The sequence below is a fragment of the Pipistrellus kuhlii genome, unplaced genomic scaffold (assembly GCF_014108245.1).
Source record: "Pipistrellus kuhlii isolate mPipKuh1 unplaced genomic scaffold, mPipKuh1.p scaffold_m20_p_7, whole genome shotgun sequence".
Lineage (NCBI taxonomy): Eukaryota > Metazoa > Chordata > Mammalia > Chiroptera > Vespertilionidae > Pipistrellus > Pipistrellus kuhlii.
Window position 1 is genome coordinate 13,686,535 of NW_023425573.1, and position 17,814 is coordinate 13,704,348.

Below are 17,814 nucleotides of genomic sequence, written 5' to 3' on the forward strand. Positions count from 1 at the left end.
TACATATATATACATATGTACGTACATATGTACATACATACCTATCTTCCAGGACACAAATGCTCATTGCTGTCGAATTTTTAAAGAAATACGTAAACTCACATGGTGCTCTGTGGAGCATTCATAATAGGAGGGAATTCGCATTCATCATCTCTTTGGATCCAGAGATGTTCTCTGAAATAACTTCATCCTCCTGCACTTACAGATGCCTTGAGTTTCTGCTTCAAAATGACGCCAACCCAGCTCTCCGGGACAAGGAAGGTTACAATAGCATCCACTACGCGGCTGCCTACGGCCACAGGCAGTGCCTGGAATTGGTGAGTTGCTTTGTCTTGTCTCGTTTTCTCTGACACACACACACACACACACACACACACACACACGAACACACGCATGCACGCACACACCCAGACCAGACAGTGCTGCTCTTAATGTTTCAGCAAAGGACCTGACTACCACCTTGAAGATATTCTGTGGTAAGTGATTAAATTGTTTAACTGGATCATATGAGATCTCTCTGTTCCTTTTCTGTCCATTCTAATCTTAGAAGTGGCTGACAGTGAACTCTGTCAGTTCCAATAAGCGAGGATCCTGAGCAGGCTGTAAGCATTCTTGCACCCTGACCCTCTGTTCCAAACAAATGACCCTGGGCTCTCCCCGGGAGTGGCCTCGGAGAGCCAGACCGCTGTGGGTGCCTGCTCCCACCACTGGCCCAGCCATGTGGGGATTGGGGAGGGTGGGACCACCACCAGTGGCATTTGCTGTGTGTTCATCACATGCCAGGAACTTTGCATTCATTATGCCATTTAATTACTTTTTCTTTCTGTTTTCTTGAGAAATACTTGATATATAGCCTTGGACATGTTTAAGATATAGCCCAACGACTTGACTTACATACATTGTGAAATGATTAACAGTGAGTTGAGTTAGCATTCATTACCTTATATAGATACAAAAAGAAAAATAATTTTTCCACTGGCGAGAAGAATAAGGCCTGTTCTTGAAGCAAGAAGTGGTTTTTTTGAGGGGCACCTTTTCTAGTTTTATTCTCTCTCTCTCCCTCTCTCTCTCTTGCTCTCTCTCTCTCTCTCTCTCTCTCTCTCTCTCTCTCTCTCGGACCACAATACCCTCATGTTCCTTAAAACTCCCATTTCTTTGGGTCCTAGACATTAGGAAGGCAAGCCCATGTGCCCGTGTGCACTTGAAGGCACATTTCTGAGACTCATCGCTACCACACCAGTCTTCTCCTCATCTCAGCACACAAACGCCCCAGTCCTCCCAGGGCTCAGACGTCTAACCATTTGGTTCTGACTCTGTGCTGGGTGCCAGGATAATGCCAGTGAAAGGCTTGTTTGTGGTGCTCTGAGGAGCTCAGCTGAGCCTCTGAGCAGGCATTATGCCTGGAGGCCTGTATGCCGTGTTCCCGCGCCCTGGCTCTGGCCTCTGGAAGGCACACAGAGGAGAAATGCGTGTGGTGGCCTCCGGGCCTCTCTGGTCAGGCCTGGACGCTGTGCTGTGGGAGGTAGAGGAGGAATGGGCAGGGTGCCGGCCGTCAGAGCAGCTGATCTGCGAGGTTGGTACCGTATGTCTTTTGCCACTCTTCCCACTTAGCGGAGCACTCCCTGTGATTATGCACGCCGTTAAACCCGTGTCATTAATTTTAATGCACATTTTATTTGACTCTGACATTCCGCTCGGTGTGTTTTCACTTGGCACTCGTGGCTTGTGGGTCCCGTCTGGGATCCTCGGCTGAGCATTTGTCAACTCCGCTTTGTGTTCAGTTTCTTTTGCTTAATCAAAAAGGAACAGGAATGATCTTTTGTTGTCTTCACTCTGTTTTCCTAATATAAACGTACATTGAACGTGTTCCATAAGCGCAAACCTTCTATCATAGGGGTGTCGAACTCAATCAGAGAAGGGGCCAAAATCTAAAATCCAGCCTAAATCGCGGGCCGAATGGTTTACTGAACAGTCATAAACTGTCATTGTAATGGAAACGCAGCGGAGTGCAGTGATGACAGCGCGGTGCGGGCCACATTGCAAGGCCTGGCGGGACGGATTTGGCCCGCGGGCCTTGTGTTTGACACATGTGTTCTAGAGAGTAGTACGAACCCTTTGGCCTCGATAGAGGAGCTCAGGTTCAGAGTTCTGCCAAGTCGGCCTCCTCAGGCTGGCCTTCTCGGCTGGACTCGGCCGAAGAGCTGCAAGCAGCCATCTGCCCACAGACATGTGCCAAGGACTGCGGTCAGTTACATGTGACTGAGCTCCAAATAGCAAAGCAGCATGGAGGAGCCTTGGCTACCACAGCAGCTTGTCTACGTGAGACTTATGCCTCCGTGGAAGGAGGGAGTTGGCAAACAAGAGCTCGATGCCTCCCTTCTCCTTGATCTGAAATGCATTCTCTTTAAAAAAAAAAAAAAAGTTTTATTACTGATAGTATTATAGATAAGTCCCATTTTCCCCTTCTTTCCCCCTCCTGCAGGCCTTCCCCCCTCCCCCCCCCCCACACACATCCCTTCCCCTCAGGTCTTCACTCCTCCTGATTGAGAAGAGAGCTATCGGAGAATCACGCCTCTACTTGGAATCTGTGTGTTTATGTGTATTTCTTTTACAGTACTAAAGATTTGTCTGTGACAGCAGGATTTTTGTGGTTTTGTTATATTGAAATGGAAAAATGTATGTGCCGATATAATTACATAAATCGCCTCTAGACACCTAGAGGGATTGTTTGAAAATGCCAAGCTCCTGATCCAATTCAGCCCAAGACATTGCCCAAATTCACTGGGAATTTGGCTGCTTCCCTCCAGCCTTCTCTCCTGTTCTGAGCCAACTTTAACTTCAACTGCGAGAGTGTGTGGGGGGTAGACAGGCACCCCTGCTTATATATTCTAGGAGTTTCTGAGATTCTCTGAAGATAGACCGGAGGCCACTACATTCTGGGCCACTGAACACTGAAATTATGCTCCTCTCAACTCTGTGTTTCAGGTGGTTTCTGTGTTTATCACAGGCCTTTAAGAAATCATCACCACCGGGCTCTGTAGCAGAGGGGCTTATATGAGCAATGTCTACTTAAGCATTTCACGGCTAAAAACGCAGAGAATCGAAGAATTTAAAAAAGAAGAGCTACTAAGTAGTCATCTGCAGACAAGAAAACGAAAAAAACCAGCAAACCTGAATGCAAGCCCCAGACAAGTGTTTGCTGGCTCTTTCCTGTCCCCCGAGCTGGAGTAGGGGTGTCTGTGACCTCCCAGCAGGCAGAATGCCAGTGGAAACCTCAACAATGCTGGTCTTGTGTGTGCTTCTAGTTAGTTCAGTTGAAACATGAAGTCTTATAGGCAATGGGAGCAGAAGAAGTAGCCTCATGAAGGAGAGCAGACCTGCGATCGGGAAAAGGGGAAGAACGTTATGGTTCACCCCATGACTTGCTAGTTCAAAAACCAGGTCACACTAAGGGAAGGAGGAGAGGGATGGGCACATACTCTGATCCTGCTGGCGGCCTACTCACTGCCGGGAATGTAAACATAGGCCCACAGATGTTAAGTCAGAATTTGTGTGTGAGTCTGTGTTCAGAGCAGACAGTATTTTATAAAATAGTCCTATTGTTTCTTTGTCATAGAGCAGATAAAAAAATTCTTTTGGCTTCACCATGAATGACTCTGGCAATGCATGAAAGAACCATTCATGGAATGCATGAAAATCAACAATTTCAGTTTCACCTTTAGCTGAGGGGCCAGGACAGTGGAACCACTGCCCACCGTTTCATAGTGAGATGCTAGCATTTCAACCCACGGGCCCCTCGCCCACTCAGGACGTTGGGTGTCAGAGGGCGCATTTCTTTGGAGGCAGCTCAGATGTGGATCCCACCACTGCTGCCCTCCCCAGTGGGAGGCGGTGGGCGGGGAGAGCTAGTCTGCTTTTTCCTGGTCCCAAGCCCCGTGAGAGAAGCTTCCAGAAGACTGGAAATCTGATGGGTGTCTGGTGTAATTTAGGGCATTGAGTGGACTGGCTTAGGATACAGCTAAAGACTGGCTGGCTCCGTCCAGAACTTGCTAGTAGTCACAAGTTACATTAAAAAAGGCCTGTGTTTGAGGAATAGCCTGCCCTCTTCAGTAAAGGATCAAAAGTGTGTATTTGTCAGAGACCAAGTGGAACCCAAGGGCCAGAGCTGGCCAGGGTTCTCCTTCGGCACATGTTTCATCCAGGCGCTCCTGCACCCAGCCTGCCCTCTGGCATCTCTGCTCAGTGTCTTTGTAGCAGCTGCTGCCAGCGTGGCCTCCTGCTCCTGATGATGACAGGTGCCCGGGAGGACCACTTCCAGCCTGAGAGGGTGGGGAGCGGGTGTTGGGTGGAGGAGTGACAGGAGCCCAGCAGGATTGCTCCTCCAAAGACACTTTATCTTCGGCAGCTGCCACAGACGCGTTGCTGGTGAGGTCAGGTCGGGGTCCCCATGGTGACCACTTCCCTTCTTGATTCGCGTTTGGTAACGGAAAGTGGAGAGGCCTGAGCGTTTGTAGTCGGAATAAGAGCTCCCATACACACCTGTGCCTTCCGGTCATGGGTTTGTGTCTGATTCAAAGAACAAAGAGCCTTTCTAAGATTCCAAAGGAGGGGGAGAGGCTCCGCCATCTGTAACAGCTGATGGGGGTATTTGGAAAAACCAAATCCCTCCGCAATAGCAGATTGATTTTCCTGTATGATTTCCCTATAACCCGAGTGGTAACATCACTGGCTTTAAATGCAGTAGGCCATTCAGCACTTGGAAAGGTAATTTTGTTAATAATAAAATATACTTGGTCATGGGGAAGCAATTTAATATAGAGTGATAACTTCATAGCATTTTTCCCGAGGAAAAATTGATAGTTTCCCAAAGGCATGTTTTATTTCACACACACACACACACACACACACACACACACACACACACATTTCATTAATTACATAAAGATTTTTCAGTTTGTAGCAGCCTTCTTTGAATATCAAATTCCTCATGCTGATAAAAGGACCACTGTTGCCCTGTTGGAACTCTGGATTTCTCTTACTCTTACCCTTCATCATCCAAGATAAAATGGATGTCCCGGAAGCAAGGGACAGGTGGCCTGCTGAGAGAGCTAAGGGGACAGAATGTCCAATTCTGGGTTCAGCGGTTAGTGAGATCTCCTGGCCCTCGTCAGGGGGACGCGCTTGTGATTTGTCTCTTTGGAGTCCTGCTTTCACCACCCCAGCAATGGGGAGCAGTAGACCGAACCTGAAATGGATGGAATGAGGGAGCGTGTACGTGGAAGTTTGGACTTGATTTGCTAAATGGACTGACGTCTTGTTTTCGGTGGAGAAGAGAAGCTGTGTTCAGGGTGCTCTCTCTTCTGTCACTGACACAGTACATTGGGGTCACAGGATGCTGTCTCACACCGTGCTCCTGAGCCCCATCGCCATCTGGGACCAGCCGCTCATCAAAGATGCCATGTGAGGCAGGCCCATGTCGGAGTACATGCGTGTCAGTCATGCCCATCTGCTTTAATTTTGCTTAAACTAATTACAGCTTTCTTTGCCCCCTTCCTTGAATCTGTGCTGATTTGTTTAATGTTCATCAACCAGAAATAGGGGATGGTGCTTTCTTAGCTCATGTTTCAGAATGCCATAAGATTCGCTTTAATTGAATCAGTAGAAAAAAATTTAAAGCTATATATATATTTGTGTGGGCTAGTATCACTAATATGTTATTGATACTTAGAGCAGGGATTTGTACTCTAATTTAACATTAAAAATGGTGTCTGGTGAGACCTGTGTTGATTTGCATGCGTTTTGTGGGGACGAAGAGCAGGGAAGCAAAATGCCTTTCCGAAGCAGGATACTCCTCTGTTACCTAATTATTTTTGTGTTCAAACCTATTGTCTCCTTTGTTCTCTTTTTCTGCATTTTAAAAATCATATTGCCACATCCCTCGGCTTCTAAATTGCTCTCCAGCCCAGCCCTAAATAAAACATCTTTGGCCCTAGGCAGATAAATTTCCCTTGTTCTGAGGCAAAGAGTAAATTAACATGATGATAATATAACTTGGGGTAATTTGGGAATATCATTTCGATGAAAATGATAGCTGATTAAAGAGGTAACTGTTAAACTTAAGAATGGCTCTCAGAAGTCACCAGTATTATTATTTTTTTTTTCTGGTAATACACAAAGAATATATGCCCAGCAAGTGGAATTGATTCAGTGTAACACCTATGACCCCGAATACTTTACAGGGTTGACTACCTGTCACCGTTTCCATATGCCTGTCACTTCATGCAGTCGAGGTTTTGTAGTACAGAGCTCCCACTGAATTAGCTCTCAGAGGAGGACTTCTGTTGATGGATGTGTGGGGAATGTGTAGAAGACTGAATTCATTTAGAATGTGAAGCCTAGGAGATCTGCTGCCTTTTTGTCTTAGATGACAACTTATAGTGGTGATTAGGCCCCAGAGTTATAGAAAGACTCTAATAATCAAAGCCTTTGTAGATACTATTTTATTCATAAACGAATAAAGCCCTTGGTGGTGGAAAAATTAAGCCAACTGACAAAAAAAATCTAGACTTCTTTAAATTTCATTAAAATTATTTACTATTTCTTTTTATAATTTTTTAAAATATATTTTTATTGATTTGAGAGAGAGATAGACACATCAATGATGAAAGAGAAGGATTGATCGGCTGCCTCCTGCACACCCACTCTGGGGATCGAGCCCGCACCCAGGGCATGTGCCCTGACCAGGAACCTAAGCATGACCTCCTGGCTCATAGGTCAATGCCCAATAACTGAGCCATGCTAGCCGGGCTATTTATTATTTCTTTTCATCTTGTATGATATTCTTTCTCTGTCTAAAAAGACCTTAATTTGCAGAACACAGGGCAATGACAAATCAATGCTGAGGAAAAGAAAAACACTAAAAAGATTCACATTCTAAATGTAGAGAGAACACCAGTCTGAATCCCCCAAATTTACTCTAAGGACTATAAAGAACCCTTAAACACCAGTAAGACAAAGATAGGCAACCCAACAGAAAAATGGACAAAGGATTTGATCAGGCATACTGTATTGAATTAATGATTAGTGCTGAGGGTGGAAGAATAGTAGAGACTGAGGTAAATAATATCCACAGCAGGCAATGGGTAGCTCTTTCTCAGTGTTGTTGCCATGGTTATCTTCCGAACACCAGAGGCTTAAAATTCCTCGGGAATGGACTGCTGGTACCTCGGGCTTAAAGTGGAAGCTGAGGTGCCAAATGTTTGCTCAGTGTTCCTGCTTCTCTCCCACGCTTAGCAGGTCCTGCGAGCCTATCCCACAGGAGTGGGTCCTTCCTCGCTCCTGCTTCCTCTCAGCAGTCCATTGTTGTCGCTTGCTTCTTGATGCTGTGCTTCTTGTTTGGGCGGAGGGGGCGGGGTAATGAGAAGGGCTTCTCAGTTGTCGGTCCTGTTGTGTTTCTTGGTCTGTGTGCTGGTGACACGGAATTCTTGCAACTGGAGTGATTCCTCTGGGTCAGGATAGCATTGCGATGTTTCAGTTAAGCTGAAATTAGTTTCCTAGAAGGAAAGAAACGTATGACTACCTGCTGGTGCTCAGAGGGAGCAATATCCTGACGGAAGGAGAAATACGACAGGTGAATGTTGCTGTTAGGGAGACTTGAGCAGCCATAGGCCAGCATGAGAGCGCTGAGTACTCTGCCATCCCTCCAGGCCCATATACATGAGGGATGCTACCTAGGACCATGGCCTTTTCATAGTCATGGCCTCAAACATCTATCACCATAGCATCCAAGCAGAAAGTCTTCTCCAAGTGGAGCTTTAAACTTGAGTCCCTGGGACTATTCATTTAAAAGAGCTCTATCTTCATCAGCAAATTGCCATGAATCAAACGGAATTCCCAGTGTTCACCATGTGGAAATGGAAGTAGTTCGTGGACAAGATCAGTTCCCTGTGGCCAGAATCGCTGCCCCCATAATTTACTTCTCACTATTGACATACCAGAACAGCCTCGTTAGGTCGGAGAGGTCAACACAGGGATTTCATTTTGTCCTCACACAGGAATTTCATGATCTCTTGCTTCAGTATCTAGACTTCAATTATAAGAGGATGTCTTTCTTTTCCATGGAGATACCTGGTAATATTTAATGTGGCTTTGCCTTTGAACCTGATCTATGTGCTGACTTTATTTTGACGTGGAGCTGCCAACTTTTGCTTTTATCTGAATAAGTTCAGCCGTTTGAGCTTTCTTAGGATCCTAAGCAAAAACACACATTTTCTCTCAATGAATTCTTTGTTTACCATGAAATTTAGGTAAATATATGTATCTCCTATATGGTAGGAAATTTTTTGTGCTTCACTTAGGCCAACAACGGTACCTTTTATTACCAACCTGTCAGAGAATGTCATCAACTGCAGACATTGCCTACAACTAGAGACACTAATTTTCAACCTATTTTATTTCGGATTTTCCTCAAAGTTTGAGCCTTATATCTTCAATTTTTCCTATATCTGTCCTGGCTGTGGCCTGATGTCTATTCCCCACCTCCGCCCTTTCCTTCTAACTGTACGTTGCCAGGATATGAGGATATGTATACTATGGAAAACAGAATTTGAGGAGTCTTTTGAAAAACTAGTTATTGAGTAACATGTTGACGTGTTACCTATTAGCGATATGATATACAGCCAGCTCTATAAGTAGGCAATAGTGAGTGAGCTTTTGATCTGATTAATATCTATGAATGGTTATTTACACATTTTCAGCCTAAGTACCCAATGTCAGTATTTAAAGGAGAGCAGTATAGGTAGCACTGGATTATAATGAGGGAATGAAATAGAAAAACAGAAGAGGTATCATGACCCTATTTCAGGCCTTTTCTAATTGTAAAAATATTATGTGCTGAATTGTAGAAATTTTGGAAAATCATGGAAATATTCAAAGAAAATTGAAATTGCCGATAACCTCACCATCCACAGATCACCCCTGTTTAAATTTTGATCTGTTTCTTTCTGATCTTTCCCCCCAAATGCATGCAGATATATGCAGATATATGTGCGTCTTTCTCAGAGTAGGTTTCTGATTACCTCAAGGTCTTCCAAACAATAATAACAAAATGGGAAATCATTTTTTAAAAGGAATTAATTTCGGTTTTTATTCAGGAGTAGGGCAGTCAGGCATCAATTTCACTTAAACTTCAGCACAAAGCCTATCTCCTGTAGAACTTGGCTGAGGAGACCAATGGGGGCCATCTGGTTTTAATCCCCCCCGCCGCCAGCTGAGCCGAGCAGCTCACCTTCTCCCCCGTCTCCACTTCCTGTGCTATTTGGCAGGGCTGTGCACACGCTGGCATGATTACCAAAACAAATGCATGCTTCTTAAGTCTGCTTATAATTAACAACTCCCGGCAGGACATGCGTCTTCTGTGAGTTTGGAACCCTGCCTAATTTCCTCTAAGTTAAGTAATTAGATGCTGAAGCCCGACAAGGCTCTTTCCTCGGCGCCCCTGCCAAGCAGCCTGCTTCTGAGCTGTGGGCAAGATGATTAAAATCTGAAAATGGCTGGAGGTTTTCTCCTGTGTCACCAGCCCATCCCCCAAGCCCAACCCTTCCCCAAACAAGAAAAGATTTCAAATAGATTTAAAAAATTCCTCTACCTTCGCCATTTAGATGGTTTCGTTGGCATCTGTTTTCTATTTTGTTCAACTCACACATTTTCTGTGCAAATTAAACGTGGAGGATGGGCTTCTCACCCGCTCCGAGTACCATCGAGTTGGCCATTACACAATTCTATGGAATTCGGTCTCTGTACCAATGGAACCATGCTGATGGAACTCCTGGATAGGGATATCTTGGGACATTCCTGTCACAGGGCTTCTCTCTGGTAGCTTGTCTGATTGTCATAGAAGGCTAAGTCAGAGCTCTGAACTGCCTGGGCTCAAAGGAAACGCTTTTCTGTGATTTACTTTCATTTGTTTTCTTAAAGCAGGACTTTCAACCTTGGCACTACTGACGTTTTGAACAAGATAATTCTCCGTTGTGGGGGCTGTTTGTGCATTGTACGATGCTTAGTAGCATCGCTGGTCTCTCGCCACCAGGCACCAATAGCTACCAGCCTCCTCCACCCCCACCCCCACCCCCAAGTGTTGACAATCAGATATCTCTCCAGAGGTTGCCAGATGTACCCTGGGCATTAGAATCGCCCTTGTTGAGACCATCTGTCCTCACATCTCAGTGTGACGGTATCACACAGTAAACCTTTATCGATTGGTGGGATGAAACTAGGATCCCAAGCCAGCGCTGTTTATTCATCGCGCCTGCAGAGTTGCTAGGACATAATTCCCAAGGCCCACGGAGAGCAGTTGAGGAAACGCTTGTTCTGATTTAACCAAGCTGGTCCCTCCTGGTAGCTGGATTTGGTAGGAGCTTCCAGTTCTGAAAAGGTTGGGTCTTACTGTTGTTGAGTCACCAGCACATTAAAGCTAGGAAAGGGTGGCTCATGAGTCATTTCACACACAGAGTTAATCTCCCCCCGAGCTCAGTTCTACTGAGAGTGCTGTGTTCTCTGAGAGCCAAGCACAGCGAGGAACCACCAGGGTTTATTTATACAACTTTCCCCAGGCGAGAGCCTTCAAAAAATAACCTGGTGGCTGCCAACAGAAGGAGGCTCAAATTTAATTGACCCAAAGGAACTAGCATTAGTTTGAGAGAAAGGTTTAATTGCAGAAAAGGATATTGCAAACTTGGCATGAGGGAGGAGAGTGCTTTGCCATTGGTGCTCAAAGAATCAATCCCCTGGCTGAGATTCAGAGGCCACTGGATAGTTCAGAAGGAAGAATAGTACAAGGTAAAATGGAAATTCCATAGGAACCTTCTTTCTTTCCTTGATTAAAGTCACTGCTAAGGTCAAATTCTTAAAGTAAGAAATCAGAAAGGCATGGGGTTATCCTAAGACAGTGGTCGGCAAACTCATTAGTCAACAGAGCCAAATATCAACAGGACAGCGATTGAAATTTCTTTTGAGAGCCAAATGTTTTAAACTTAAACTTCTTCTATCGCCACTTCTTCAAAATAGACTTGCCCACGCCATGGTATTTTGTGGGAGACATGCTCAAGGGGCCAAAGAGCCGCATGTGGCTCATGAGCCGTAGTAGTTTGCCAACCACTGTCCTAAGACAAGGCATAAAAAATATAAAGTGTATTTGATATAAGAATATAAAAGTTAAATAAGTGACAAAATGTTTCCTTAACTGCGTAGAACTTAAAATATTAAAGTCTGGTGGTGTGGATGTTATGGGGGATAAAACAAGAATTCCTTGCTACCACGCACATATTTAGAAATTCCCAGCCACCCCCTATAGTGAGGCCCCATGAACTTGTAAAGAGTATGGAAAAATACTTTGCACACAAATTATTGGAAGATGACAAATCTTTAAGTGATTGGGTACATGAAAAGGGACCTATTCAGAAAAGCACAATTCAAAAATAAATGAATGATTTTACAATTTTCAGGAAATCTAGAAAAAATATTCAAATAGCTAAAAGTAAGGGTTAAGATCTACGTTCTTAAAGGACTGGCAAAAGCTATTTTAACAAAGAAATTGTGACTGTGGGGCTCTTTTGTGGGTTTTTTTCTCTCTCTCTCTAAGAATCAGATAGCTTTAGTTCCAGAGAGCATATGTTATATTCATTCAAAAACTTCACTTCTTAAATGTCAACCGTGATTGAAAAACAGAACATTATTTTTTTAGACAACTAAAGTCATTCCACATTCTTGCCTTTCACCCTCCGGTAATGGACCTTTCCGGAACAGGCCCCTCCCCGCTCAGGCCACGCAGCAGGCCAGCTCTCCCTGCTGCACATGTGAGGCCTGGTCTTCTGAGAGGAGAACCCCTCTCTTCAATGACTTGGGCTGTTTCACATGAAATGAGCAAACCATGGTGTGACCCACGTGATTACTCTGAGTCCGGTGTGTGTATTTTCCAAGACCAGTCAGGCTGAATTTTAAAATCTGAGTAGACAGATGCCATAGTATTTTACATTCACTCACGTTTTCAAAGGAGTGCATTTTGGTTTTAATCATCTTAAAATTGCAACTTAGACACTTTCATTACCAACTGGAGATAGATGTTTAAAGAACATTTTAGTCGTCTCCTAGAGACAGTTAACATAGATGACCATAAATATTTTTTTTAAAGAAAGGCTAACTTTTCATTAGTTTCTTTCTTGCAAGTTCTAATTCTAATTAAATGCATATATCTGCATGCATTTAATAGTTTGTTTTTATTAAACCAGTGGAAAAGACCAGGTGGTGTGTGTGTGTGTGTGTGTGTGTGTGTGTGTGTGTGTGTTGTAGTTGGAAACTTGAATCAATTTATATTTTATTTCTGATGAAGGATGAGCACAGTAAAGCTTTGAAAAGTTGTAACAGGACGCGATTCGTTTTAGAAAAGACGCTTCTTGCTGGGAACAGACTGCTGAGGCCTGTACACCACGGCCTCGGCCCGAAGGAGCAGCTTGGAGTAGCCAGGGAGTCACCTTTAGTGAAGGAGGGACAAGACCCTGCTCCCTGTGGGGGTCGGTCACCAGCTCCTGGGAGAGTAACTGTGATGAGGAGCCAGAGCCCTGCAAATACAAAATCAGAGTGGGGAGTGAAGAGTGTTGGACATGCTAAACTGACCCAGCAAAGTGTATCTTCAAGCATTATACCTCAAGTAACCCCCCTCCACATTTATTTAAATTACCAAAAAGATGCCACCAATTTTAAGTCAAAAGCCTTCATAGTCTACTTTTTTGTAATTTATCATCAGGATATCAACATGAATATTCATAAAGATTCAGCCACACAAACATTCTTAGCTGTTAATAATAATAATAATAATAATAATAGTAACACCCAGAAGGGGATAACCTGAAAGTTCAAAAATAGAGGAGCAGGTCAAATGCTTGAGACATTATTGCACCAATATATTGATCGGAATGCTAGGTGGTCATTAAAGTGATATTGCAAAGATATTCAATGTATGCAAAAATATTCACTACCTGTAAAGCACAAAAAGAAAAGTTATAATATAATATATACATCATGATTTATGTGTGTCTATGCACTATTTGCCTAGAAGGGCACATACTAAAATGGTAACTAGTGCCGAAACCGGTTTGGCTCAGTGGATAGAGCATCGCCTGCGGACTGAGAGGTCCCGGGTTCGATTCCCGTCAAGGGCATGTACTTTGGCTGTGGGCACATCTCCAGTAGGGGGTGTGCAAGAGGCAGCTGATCGATGATTCTCTCTCATCAATGTTTCTAACTCTCTATTCCTCTCTCTTCCTATCTGTAAAAAATCAATAAAATATATATTTTTAAAAATAAATAAAATAAAATGGTAACTAGTTATTTCTGGCTGTCCCCATTATGGGTTAGAGTCCATGTTATTTTCTTCCTTTTTGCCTTTAAAGAGTACTTTACAATTATTTTATCTTTTTTAAAAAATTGCTGCATTGCCCTAGCTGGTTTGACTCAGTGGATAAAGGGCCTGTGGACTGAGGGGTCCGGGTTTGATTCTGGTCAGGGGCACATGCATGGGTTGTGGGCTCAATCCTCAGTAAGGGGCGTGCAGAAGGCAGCTGATCAATGATTCTCTCTCATCATTGATGTTTCACTCTCTCTCCCTCTCCCTTCCTCTCTGAAATCAATAAAAATATATTTTAAAATATTGCTGCATTAAAGCAAACTTATTGAACAACTTCTCTGGGCCAGATACAGCCCTAGTCAGGCAGTATGTTACATAAAGCATGCGTTCCTGAATGCATCTTATTTAGAGGTTATATTTTAAAAGTCAAGATGGAAAAAGTTGTTAAAACTTAAAATTCCTTGGAAAGGAAAGTGAGCCCTCAGAGGGACCGGAAGTGTTGGAAGAGCGAGCTTCCGAGCCTGTCTTTAGGCCGCGGGACATAACAGCACCTGAACTCCCACCTCCTCTCCCCTCTTCTCCCTGCGGGGCTCTGAGGCTGCCGGCCAGGGAGAGGGTCAGAGGTGGAACTAAACACAGTGCTGGGCGATGAGCTAAGCCTTACAGAGGAGGGCTTAGCCGGCAGGAACCTGACCTCATTGTTACAGCAGCGAAAGCACAGCTGTCCCCTTCTTTCCTGCAACCCAGGAAGGAAGGCGTAATGAAGATGGAATCATCAGCATGTAGAAAGGGTGAAAGGGCCTGGCCAGCATGGGTCAGTGGTTGAGCATCGACTTATGAACCAGGAAGTCAGGGTTCAATGCCTGGTCAGGGCACATGCCTGGGTTGTGGGCTCAGTCCCCAGTGGGGGATGTGCAGGAGGCAGCCAGCTAGTGATGCTCTTTCATCATTGATGTTTCTATCTCTTTCCATCTCCCTCCCTCTCTGAAATTTATATATATATATATGTGTGTGTGTGTGTGTGTGTGTGTGTGTGTGTGTGTATGTGTATACATATATATATAATATTTACTCATATATATATTTTATATATATATATATATATATATATATATATATATATATATATATAATTTTATTTTTTAGAAAGGGTAAAAGGAGGAGGGCTTGTGGCTCCCAGGGGAAAGAGAGGTGGGCGTGAAAGTGACAGGGCCAGCTGTGTGGCTCACCGACTGATAGCTGGCGCCCGAGTAGAAATGCTCAGGAGAAAAAGAAAGCAGAAGAAAAGTCCACATTGCGATTTCAGCTGTGCAACTATCTGGGAAATTATCTAAACCTTCGATAAACTTTTTGGCATTTTAATGAAGCCCACCATGAATATTTAATTTTAATAACGCTGAGTTAGTCTTTTGAGTCCAGCACTCTCCCGGAACACTTAACTTGGAAACTTTTTGTTCAAACCTGTTTCGGCAAATGCGTGCTGAAATGAAGCTATATTTAACTCTTTTTTTTTTTTTTTTTTTTTTGCTTAGACATAAACTTCTTTCCATGCCCTTTCTTATGGCCTAGCTAGGAAGGCGTGTACACACGTTGCAGATGGCCGGCCTACTTGACAGCTGTGAGGCAGGTGAAACCTCAGGTGTGCGGAGATGTTTTGGTCTTACGAGCATCAGGTCACTTCTCAGGCACCTGCTTCAACACTGATCCTCCTGAGGGAGGGCAGTCCAGTTTCACCTGTCTTCTTTTTCTTCTCTTTTTAAAATAATTTTTTATGTATTTCAGAGAGGAGGAGGAGGAGGAGGAGAGAGAGAGAGAGAGAGAGAGAGAGAGAGAGAGAGAGAGAGAGAAACATCAGTGATGATAGAGACTCATTGATCGGCTGCCTCCTGCACGCCCCCACACGGAATGGAGCCCGCAACCCAGGCATGTGCCCTGAACGGAATGGAACCGTGACCTCCCAGTTCCTGGGTCAAGGCTGAACCACTGAGCCACACCAGCCGAGGCTCACTTGTCTCCTTAAACCCTTTACACACCAGCAAGCCGGAAGGCCGGTGGGAGAACTCCAGAACCTTCGTGAAATGTTTATTAAATCAAATATCCCGCCTGCCTCTCGCACCTTCTGTTCAAAGAGCTAATTAACAGCCGGAAAGAGAAGACAAACAGCAGATGGGGAAGGCGGGAAGGACCCTCCATGCTGCTGGAAGAGCCTCTGAGCCTGTGCGTCCTGGTGGGCCTGCTCTTTGCTGCCCCACAGACAGTGTGGCTCTCTGCTGGGCACAGAGCTACAAGTTAACATGTGAATTCACAGAGCCTGAGTCCCGAATTAACATTATACTGAAACATTAATCCTTGGGTGCAGTTATCGAAACAGTGCCTCAGTGCCCCCAAATAATAATTATTAACCTTTTGATATATTTCCTTCCAGTCTCTTCACATATTTTATTTTTCACATATATAAGATAACATTGAATATGTGACTTTATACATTGATTTCTCCTCCATACAATATTATGGAAATTAATAACTCATGGTAAATATATTTTAATTTAAATAACATTCCATTATTGGATCAACCATAATTTAGGCCTTCTTCTAGTATTTACCATTAAATGCTTTAGGCTTGGAAGTTTCTCAGGATAGAATCTTTGAAGTAGGTTTATAGGTCCAAGTATATGAGTGTTTAAAAAAATGTTTCATTGATATTTTAGAGAGAGAGGAAGGGAGAGGGAGAACCATCGATCGGCTGCTTCCTGCATACCTCTTAATGGGTATCAGGCCTGCAACCCGTGCATGTGCCCTGAGGGGAATGGAACCGGCAACCTTTTGGTGCACAGGATAAGGCCCAACCAACTGAGCCACACCAGCCAGGGCTAACATATCTGAGCATTCAGGCTCTTGCATGACTGCTTTTAAACACCCTGCATTTTACAGCTTGCATTGGGCTGGTCTTCCCAGCGGGTTTCATTCGCCTTCCTCACACAGACCGCAGGCTCTCCTGCCTTTTAATTGGCGAGGAAATTACTGGGACTCGAGGGCACTTGGGAGGGCGGAGATAAGCAGAGCAATCAAAACCAGCTCCCAGGAAGAGACTAGCTCAGCTAGCCAGGCTCCCGGGAGTGCCTTCCTGCATCCGTTATCTCCTTTCAGAGTTACATGGAACGTGATTTGCACAAGCGGAGAGCGGTCATGGTTCCTTACCTTTAGAACTGTGGGGGGAGGCAGAAATTAGATTAGGATCAGACGTTTCTAGAAACCACTGAGTTTCTGGCAATTGCTGTTAATACCAATTTCAAGCAAGACAGCTTCTTCTAATAGCCGAGAACGGGTGTGAGCAGAGTCACGCACATCCGCGGATAGCCACAGCCGACTGTGAGGCCCCTGGAGAAGGCCGGGGTCCCCTGAGGCCCAGTGTGGCCCAGGATATCCTAGCAATCCTGGGGCTGAAAGGCCGGTGGGACCCCTCAGCCCTATCCCAGCCCCTGCATGGAGCGCAGTGACACAGGCCTGGTGGTCTGAACCGTCAGATTGAGCTGAGCTGAGTCTCAGTGGGGTTGACTCAGGCATGGCCTTGAGGTTGCCCACGTAGCGTTTCGTTCTCAAGCACAGACACGCGGAATGTGAGGCAGAATTTCTCACAGTGGTGCCAACTCAGCGGGGGCCTTGGCTTGCCCCCAACCCTCAACAGACTTGCAGACTTGTAGACAAGTCCTCCTACTCGTCACTGCTGAAAGAGAAGTAAATCCACTTAAAAACATATTTTTATTGATTTCAGAGAGAAAGGGAGAGAGAGAGAGAGAGAGAAACATCAATGAAGAGAGAGAATCATGTTGGCTACCTCCTGCATGCCCCACACTGGGGATCGAGCCCACAGCTCAGGCCTGTGCCCTAATTAGGAATCCAACCGTGACCTCCTGGTTCCTAGGTCAACAGCTCAACACGGAACCACACCGGCCGGGCAGAAAATCAATTTTTAAACCGTTTCTCAGAGCACCTTCTTCACACGGTGCCTGTGGAACTGCTGGGTTGGTTTTCCTCACTTGTGTGTCAGAGTCTGGCCATTACAATGGGAGAGAGGCTGCTTCACAGACACGCTGGCTACATGCCTCTGTTCGTACTGGCAGAGCTATGCTCACTTTCTGCTTTCCTAAGCAGCACACAGAAAAACTAGTTTAAATCAGCTGTAAGTCTCTTGGGATCCCTGCATTTTTCCTGCCGTGTTTTCAAATAGCCAGGCATAAACTCTACTAGTTGAAAAGCTTGGGTTCCTCGTTCAAGTGCAATATTTATGTTTCCTCAGTTTTGGACAAGATCACTGTTGTTTTGTTTTGTTTTTTTTAACCCACTGGCCATTGGATTACCATTGAGTTTATATTTATCCTTGATTTTGTTACCACAGATTCATTGTGTAGAGAAAG

The 17,814-nt window shown here is 44.6% G+C and overlaps 1 protein-coding gene across 7 annotated transcripts in view; it reads left to right on the top strand.

The window, feature by feature from the left end:
• Nucleotides 1-17,814, top strand: part of ANKRD44 (ankyrin repeat domain 44) — a 195,330-nt gene that overhangs the window by 146,985 nt on the left and 30,531 nt on the right. For all 7 annotated transcript variants that reach the window (XM_036421408.2, XM_036421402.2, XM_036421405.2 and 4 more), the window contains one exon: nucleotides 206-317. In XM_036421408.2, the coding sequence (XP_036277301.1) occupies nucleotides 206-317 (112 nt within the window). The remainder of the gene's footprint in view (nucleotides 1-205; nucleotides 318-17,814) is intronic.